General features: G+C 52.6%; 1 protein-coding gene across 1 annotated transcript; it reads right to left on the bottom strand.

The window, feature by feature from the left end:
- Positions 1 to 227: 227 nt before the first annotated feature.
- On the bottom strand, positions 228 to 2,663 carry Tril (TLR4 interactor with leucine rich repeats). The gene has a single exon (XM_027429652.2). It carries the CDS (start codon positions 2,661 to 2,663, stop codon positions 228 to 230), a length of 2,436 nt encoding a protein of 811 aa, XP_027285453.1.
- Between the last annotated feature and the right edge of the window lie 6,118 nt (positions 2,664 to 8,781).

The raw sequence follows: 8,781 nt of genomic DNA, 5'->3' as shown, positions 1-8,781 counted from the left end.
TGTCCCTGTTCTTGAGTTTGACAACCAAGACTCATCCACCTGCTTTGTGAGTACTGGGACATGAAGGATGGCGTCCAGACTCGCTTTCAGTACCACTTGGCTTCAGCAAATGCACAAAAGGGCGAAAGAAGAGGTGTAACAAAACAAGGTCTTCCTCTGAGATGGCATGGGGCCAGGGAGAGGCTCCTCAAGGCCAGTGAGATGGTTTCCACACCGAGGCACTAAACCTAGTCAGCAAATCTTTGCAAGAGGTGATCCTCCCGCCTCAAGCTGCCACCAGCCCCACCACCAGTGCTGTCCATGAAGCGGTCACAGGGAAACTCAATGAGGTCCGCCTCGCTGAGGGCACACACAGTAGTGCGGGGCCGGTGCGACTGGAAGCCCGAGAAGTCCGCAGACACACCTGTGCCCATGGACCGCAGTGGCCGTCGGGTGGAGTACATGTGACGAACGTGGACCGGGGCCCCTCCCTTCCGCCTGGCTCGCAGTTTCCTCCGCAGCCACCGAGATCCCCAGGCGGCCAGAGCCAGGAGCACCAGCAGCGCGTTGACAGCCAGCAAGACCAAGGTCAGGAGCTGGTAGTCGACGCCGCCTCGACCTCCTGCCTCTGGCAGGGTTACCAAGCCTGCACAGTGGTCCCGGGGGGCCACGGGGCAAACTCGGCCCCCGAGCACGCCCTCCACGCACACCAGGTAAGGAGTGTCCCCGCGCAGCTCATGCAGCGTAGCCGAGTCGCTGCGCTCGGGCAGGTAGACGAAGCGCTGGAACTTGGGCTGCTGGCCAAAGCGGTCGAAGAGCAGGCGGAAGCGTGCGCCGCCCTGCGGCCTGGGACTGCGGTGCTCGCGAACCGCCCAGCGCACCGAGGCGCTGTTGGCGCTCACCGCCTCCACCGTCAGGTTGCACAGAATGAATTTGTTGAAGTCACAGGGGTCAGATACCAGCGGTGGCAAACCCACCCCACCGTCGGACAGGGCTGCACGCTCTTGCTGCTCCGAGGCTAGGCGCTGCCTTGCTGCGCGCTGCCAGCTGTCTCTGGCAGATGGTGTCCCAGAGGCGGGCTCAGCCGTCGAGGTGGGCTCCGCTTGAGCAAGATTGGCACGGGTGGGACGACCTCTCTCAAGCTTCTCGTGCAGGTCCAGGGACTGTGGGGCAGGACCCGAAGCAGCAGCGGTGGAAGGGCCCTGATGCTGCAGGCCTGGACCCCTCCGGCTCAATCTTAGTGAGCTGCGATTGCCCAGGAGCTCCTTGGCAGCACCGCCCCAGGTCACTCCTGATAGAAGTCTCCCCCGCTGCTGGGGTTGGGGCTGCGGTGGCAGCTCCTGCGCGAGACCCCCTGCAGGGGGCGTCATCCCCTCCCCGGTAGCTGTGGATAGAGGCCACTGCCTACTGCCTGCTGTCGGGGAAGGTGAGGGGTCCACGCAAGACCCATTTTGCAGCAATTGGTCATCCAGGTAATCCAGGTACTTGCCCCGCAGGGCCGGGGGGTGGCGACACTGCACGAAGACCGTAAGAAGGCGCCCCTGAGAATGCCAGTCGCCCATCCAGCGCTTCAGACCCCGCAACCGGCAGTCGCAGGTCCAACCATTGCCGTCTAGATCTAGGCGGTAGAGAGCCGGGCTGGCAGCGAAGATGTCTCCAGAAAGGGCTCTGAGAGCGTTATCGCGCAGGCTGAGCTCACGTAGACGGCCCTGGTGGCCAAAGGTGGCGGGATGCAGAGCAGAAAGCTCATTGCTGCTCAGATCTAGCGCCTCCAAGCTGTGCAGAGGCTCCAGCAGTGCTAGGGGAAGCTGGCTCAACCGGTTGCCTTCAAGGTGCAGCTCTCGCAGGGCCTCCAGGCCCCAAAAGGCCTCTGGTGCGAGCTGTGTGAGCTGGTTGCCGCTGAGGGAGAGCAGGCCAAGGCGTGGCAGGTGCTGGAAGATGCGGGGGCCGAGGTGCTGCAGGCTGTTAGAGGAGAGGATGAGAGTTGAGAGGGACCGCAGAGGGATGAAGGTGGCTGCATGGCGCAGGGAGGGCTGCAGCTCGTTGGCAGAGAGGTTGAGGAATCGAAGCTTGCTAAGCTGGGTGAAGGCATTCTTGCCCAAAAAGCGGATCCGGTTAGACTCCAGATGTAGGTAGAGCAGGTTGCCCAGGGGAGCGAAGACTGCGTCCGGCAGGGCTCCCAGCACATTCCCGTCGAGCCGTAGCTTCACTAGACTCTCCAGGCCCTCGAAGGAGCCGCGGCTAAGGCGGCCAATCTCGTTACCGTTGGCGTAAAGGATGCGCAATTTGCGCAGCGGAGCCAACGTGCCAGGAGCGAACGCCTGCAAGAGGTTGTTCCCCAGGTACAGCTCCTCCAGGCGGGAGAGCTTCTCGAAGGTCTTGGGGTGGAGAGAGCGGATCTGGTTGTACTGCAAGTCCAGCCGCCTGAGCTGCCCCAGGCGGTGGAAGTCGAAGGCGGTGATGTTGGTGATGAAGTTGCCGCCTAGGCTGTAGGTGAGCACGTCCTGGGGACTAGGCAGTGAGCTGGTCTTGGGCACGGCGCGGAGCCCCCTGTTGGTGCACAGGAGGTGCTGGGGGTGCTGGCAGTCGCAGCGCTCGGGGCACACGGACTCGGCCGCCCGCGGCGGGAACGCCAGGCAGCCGCACACCATGAGCCAGAAGCGCACGACGCCGACACCCTCCATCGCCGCCCGCTCAGCGCGCTGCGGCCGGATCGTCCTCTGGGCCGGCCGGGTCTGTGTCTCCTCTGCATTCCCTTCGGCCGGGCCAGAGTCGCTAAAATGCCTCTCTGGGACTTCTCTGCGGCTGGGTCCAGCCCTTCCTTCGCCCTTTGTCCCGGTGGCCGGTCAGGGTCTCCGCAGGCGGGCTTCGTGGAGCCAAATCAGGAGACGCTGGGCGCCCGGCGAGCCCCGGGTGGTACTTGTTGCATTTCTGCAGAGAAAACTGTTTCTTCGGATGCGCGTCGGGAGCGGGAGGAGCGAGCAAGAGTTGGTGCTTTTTGTTTGCTCTGGAGTCCGGAGAGCTGGATTCCCTGGCGCGGATTCTCCCCGCCAAGCGGATTCCCCTTCTGCAGGCGGGATCCCTTCCAAGAGCTGCTGGGGTGCGGCTTGGCTGCGGAGCACCGGCCGCTAGGCCTGCGTCTCCGGCGCCTGTTCGCTTGCGGCCCGGAGGGACTCGGAGCGCAGCCGAAGTGGGCAGCCTGGGGGCCGCGCAGGCTGCGTCCGGAAGGGACCCATGTCTGCAAGGAGCGAGCAAACCCGGCGGAAATTCGTTCTTCCCACACTCTGCCCCCCGGGGGATGCAGGCGGAGAAAGAGGAGACGGCGGAGGCAGGACAGACCCCGGCTGGGGGAGGAGGAAACACTAAGTGGCTTCGCGTCTGGTCAGCCCCAGCCCGGACGCCAAGTGAGAAAAGTAGGGATTAAAAACAGCTGTACGGGTCGGCGCGGGCTGGGGGCGGGGGTGGATTACCGGGCGAGCAAACGGGGATTGCAGACACAGACCTTTTTATTTTAGGCCAGTTTGCCGGCGGCTTCCGAGCAGAGGGAGCGAGCGAGCCTCGTCTTACCCATTTAACCTATTCTGCCCGGTGCCACCCTGCGGGAAGCTGAGGCAGCACCGACTCTCCCAGCATTCTGCTCCGAGTCTGGGGGAACCTAAGGTTGCCTGCGGAAGGCGGTCGGTGGACTATTGTCAGAAGTCGCCAGCTCAGTCCTTTGAAAGTGTTTGGGTTTCTGCTGTCCTTTTTGCTAGAGTCAAAGGAGAGGCACCGCCCCTTTTAGGTTTCTAAACTGAATATCCGCTGGATCTGGCTCTCGGAAAGACCGTGAAGAAAGTTCCTAAGTGGGACGCTACAGTGATTGTGTCAGGGCCAGATTTGGTGAATCGGCCCGATTCTTCTACAGTTTTAAAGCCCTTGAAGTAGGCCCTGAACGTGTGCCTGTATCCAATAACCTGCACAGCTCCCTGGGAAATTGTTTCCTGAAGGCCCGGCTGCTTTGTGCCTGGACTTGCAGAGATCTTGAAAGTTTTCAGGCTCCAGTGTGCTCAGGCCTGGATTCGTTGGGAGAAAATACTAACATTTATTAACAATACAGAATAGGAGACCATTTTATTGACGGTTCCCTTAGGGCAGTCCCTGAAAATAAAAAATGCAAGAGATAGCTGCTGTTGCTTGCTATTTGTTTTTGCAAACCAACTTTTTGAAAATAGCCCTTTCCCCAAGGTGTTCAGAAACTGTAAATTTTGGGGGTTTGCTCTCTCTCCTAGCAGTGTGGAAAATTCGAGTCCATTATACCAAGGGGAGAGATGGAGACAAGTGCGGAACCTGGTAGTGTGAAGTGAAGACGTAACAGTTATACAGTGACCCTGACTTCTCAGGAAGATGGGTGTGGGAGCAAAAACAGGTAAGTCGCTAGTGAAGTATATCCAGTTTACTGTAATTTGTTTTGAGTTTCAAATAAAAGACAAACTTGAGACACGAGTGTCTGTTTTACTAAGATGAAATATGAAGTTTATTTTTCAGTTATTGTGACATCCGCAAACTTCCTTTAACCTCTGACTAGGGTGAGTGTGGCTGCCGGAAAGGGGAGGACCCGAGCTTGTACAGAGCTAACAAGGTACAGTGTTATGTGCAGGGAAGCACAGGTCATCCCTCTTCCAGCAGCCATGCTCACCTGGGTCAGTAGTTAGCTCTACTGGCCTTGATCGAATATACTGTCCTTGCCAGGAACAGCGAATGCGTGGCGTTTTTCAGAGAAAACAGTACCAAAATGCTGCTGACTTTTAGGTTGAACCCCCCCCCCCAGAGATGTCTGGGATGGAGATGCTTCAAAGTTCCTGCCTCCTACAGCACCTAAGTAGGGAACAGTTAGAAGCTGAGAGACACCTGCTGTAGAACAGGAATGACAGAAACCAAATCTCAATGCTTTGCATAAACCTGTTTCTTCTCTGAACCTTCTACAGAAAATCACAGAGCCAGGAGAAACAAAGTTCTCTCCATATGGCCTTGGAGTATGGATGTATCACTTAACCTCTCTTACAGATACCTCTAAGTAAGACTGACAGTTATCCAATATCTGGAGTGGGCCCAGTGTCAAATATTTCTCTAGTACCCTGGATTGCCAATGAAAAGACATCATCCAGAGCTTTGTGTCCAAAGACAATTGCTCTTCTAGCCCATTCTATTTTGTTGAAATACCGGATCTGCTCCATGTAGTCAACACAATGGATATAATGTAACATATTCCAAGTGGCTTCAGGTGTGCAGATGTGACCCCCTTATAAGGAAGAGGAGAGGCTGTCTCCCTCTCTTAGGTTGTGGTCAGAGCATGGGAAGAGCGGAGACTGTATCTTGTATCTTCAGGAGCAGAAACACTGTGACGGTTATTTGCTATTATTTGTGTAAGTGCTTCCCTAATAAATACATGTTTATCATTTATCTTGGGTCTTGTGGACTTGTTTAAACCCTGTCTTCAAGTAGGCACAGCTACTGATGGTAGTAGGTTTTGCTGGCATCCTCAATCCAGTTTCAGCAAGGAAGACTGTAGATAAAGTCTTTCTGTCCCACCTGCCAGTTCCCACAGCCACTTATGAAACAATACTCTGAGCATTAATACTAATTATAATTGTTTGGCCAGTAGCTCAGACATATTACTGGCTAGCTCTCTCTTTAAATTAGCCCATTTATATTAATCTGTGTATTGCCACAAGGCTGTGGCTTGCTGGTAATGTTCCAGCATGGCGTCCCCCTGACTCGGCTTTCTTTCTCTCTGTATCTTGTTTGGAATTCCTACCTAACTCTAGTCTGCCTGGCCATTGGTCAAAACAGATTTATTTATCAAACAATGAAAGCAACACATATTTGCAGCATACAGAAGGACATCCCATATCAGAAGACTACTTTGAAATCTACAGATAATGGGGTAACACATAGTATTCAATTCCTTCTAAAATAACAACAAAACAAAACAAAAAAATGAGTAATGAGTGCCACTTCTCCAACAGCATGCGACCAAAGATGTACTTTACAAGTGAACAGCATTTAAATAATTCAGAGTAAATTGATAAGTTATTTCTGTAATATGATATGCTCATGCGTTTGGTTTATTTTCTGGCAACATTTCTCTTTCAGGAATAGCAGTGATATTTTACTTGAATTTGATTCTCAATCACCACAACCACCACACTCACTTCCATAACAAAGAGCTGTAACATCTCTGAGCCAAGACACATGGGGGGGGGTGGGCCTAGGCCCTATCCCAAAGTATATGATAGACTCTTATGACCCCCCCATGGAAAGCCTCACCCTCCCTGGGGAGCAGAAAGGATATGTGATAGTTAGGGTGTTAGTGGGGTGGTAGGGGAGGGGGGAGGGAGAGGGAACTGGGATTGACATGTAAAACAATCTTGTTTCTAATTTAAAAAAAAAAAAAAAAGAGCTGTAACAACTCCGAAACCACACTTGCTTGGAGAACAGCTGAATCTTTCCAAATTATTTAAATATTATTCAGGCTGCCTGCTTTTCAAGCAACAGGTGCTGGGAGGTTGCTGATCAAGCAACCTTGATGGTACCAAGTGATGAGGCTGAGAGGTGGAGCTGTGACAACTCCAGCAGAGAATCCTAGGATGCTCCAGGAAGCCTGTGCTGGGCTTCAGAGCTGAGGGTATTCCCTACTTCTAGGTGAGCTGCTGATGTTGGAGGGGAAGCCTGAAAAGACACACAATACTGGAATTCAGGAAGCTTCAGCTCTACCTGCATCCTAGGGGTGAGATGTACTGGCTAATACTTCAGCAGCACCATAGCATGGACTCCCAGGATGTCTTGAAACAGTTGCTCCTTTCATCTCCTTGAAAGATTGTGCCAGACAGTAGACATCAAGTTACACTGCACAGCAAGAGAAATCTCTGCCTAAATAAGTAAAACAGAAAATGTCTACCTGGTTATCTTCTAGGTCCTTGGATTTGGTTGATATGGTTGGCAAAGTATGGATCAAACATTGGATCAGGATATTTGCTTGTGCAACATACACTTGGACATTGATGAAACTATACAATCAGCATCACCCTTGGAGTGGGGCAAAATGGGTGCCTTACCTACGTCCCATGCCTTTGAGGGCCATGTCTCAGCTTTCCTCTGATGGTGTCCCCCCCCCCAACTCCCCTAAGAGCAGAATTTTAGGATACCACAGGGATGAGTCTTCCGTAGGCCATGGCATTCCTACTCAGGGTTGCTGGGACCCAGGATTTCTAGGTCTTTTTTTTTTTTTTTTTTTTTTTTTTTTTGTCTGTTCCCTTGTCAAGCTTGTCAGGCTGCATGGTGTATAATCTAGATAACCAAGGGATGTCCAAGAGACAGACAGATGTATGAAGGAATCTTGAGACAGGGCTAGTATTTTCCAGTGGGATATACCCAAGAAAACTCAGGAAACAAAGGGGAGTTGGGAGCCTGGGGCCTCCTTTATCACTAATTCCAGACTGACTATCAGAGAGGCCGATCCCATGTAGCACCTAGGGAATGGGAAGTGGTTACAAGTACATGTTTGATTGAGAAAGAACAGGGTAAAATTATAGGAGACTGAAGGAAAGCACTTTTTAGAGAGTATAAGCTCTCTCTCTCTCTCTCTCTCTCTCTCTCTCTCTCTCTCTAAGGTAGCTAGGTCCAAGTTTCTAGGAAAAGCATCTTTAAGAAAAGGCAAATGCATGGCTCTCTCCATCCAAAAAATTGTCTCTTAACAATAAAGGTTTTGTTAATGGAAGGATTCCAGTTCGATCAGGTTCTGGGAGAGTCAAGTATCAATTAAGTTTAATTGACAGGATCACAGCTGGAAACCCTGGAAAGAATGCTACTCAGCAGGGGACCTGTGCTCTGTGCACTTTGAAAGCAAAGGACACAGATAGACAAGTTGGGGCTGGTTCCCTGGCACATGTGTGTGCTACAAGGTCCCTCAGATGCTCTTGCCCCAACATGGAATCTTCTTGGGTTTGCCAAGGATCCACACAGGTGTGTTTCCCAGAAACCTGTGGCCCACATTGAACTTTCCATATAAAGTCATGAAGGAGTCAGGGCTGTGTCTTCAGCAATTCCTGGAGCTCAGCTGAGTTGGTTGAGGCACAGCTAGGGTGCAGGATGGGTTAAGGAGAGTGTTCTGGCTGAGGCTTCTCTGGCAAGGGGTTAGGGTTGGGGGTGGGGAGATCAGGAGATGGAGCCAGCCAAGTCTGCTGGAGCAGCGCCCTGGATTTTACCCAGGGCAGCCAGCAGAGCCAGCAGCTGTTTCCTCACCATGTGTGAGCCAACCCCAGATAGACAGTGTGGCCCCTGACACAGACACAGTAGGAAACCAGAGAGTTCCCGGTAGTCCCTTACCATGTTATCAAATGACCCTCCCAAAAGTTGGCTTTCACCTAAGTGAGCGTCCTCTCATTCCCCAGTCTGATTTTTTTTTTCTTTTTTGTCCTGGAGGGGTGGTCTGGCATGTGAATAAGGGAGCCACTGGTGGTTTATAGAATATCTGCCAATGCATCATTTTCCCCTTTGGGACATAACAGCCTTGCAGGTATCTGGCTACAGACCAGGATGCCTGGGTGACAAAGTCACACTGTATGTTTAAGAGCACACTAGATGATTTTTTAAATACACACCCCACATTGAGAACAGACAATACTTTAAACCACTTCCTTATGGCTGATGTGCTGATCACAAAGACTGAAGATCAGTCATTAAAAGTGCTTGAGTCTATAAGTGTTTCAGATCTTAGGGACTCTGTGTGTATGTGCATGTGTGAACATGCATGTCTGTGTGGAT

Source organism: Cricetulus griseus, chromosome 8 (assembly GCF_003668045.3).
Source record: "Cricetulus griseus strain 17A/GY chromosome 8, alternate assembly CriGri-PICRH-1.0, whole genome shotgun sequence".
In the NCBI taxonomy this organism is placed as follows: Eukaryota; Metazoa; Chordata; class Mammalia; order Rodentia; family Cricetidae; genus Cricetulus; species Cricetulus griseus.
Note: the sequence above shows the minus strand (reverse complement) of the source record. Positions and strands in the feature narration are given on the sequence as shown.

Bases quoted from the DNA above. Each gene is read 5' to 3' on its own strand.
- Tril (XM_027429652.2), bottom strand. From the start codon at position 2,663: ATGGAGGGTGTCGGCGTCGTGCGCTTCTGGCTCATGGTGTGCGGCTGC.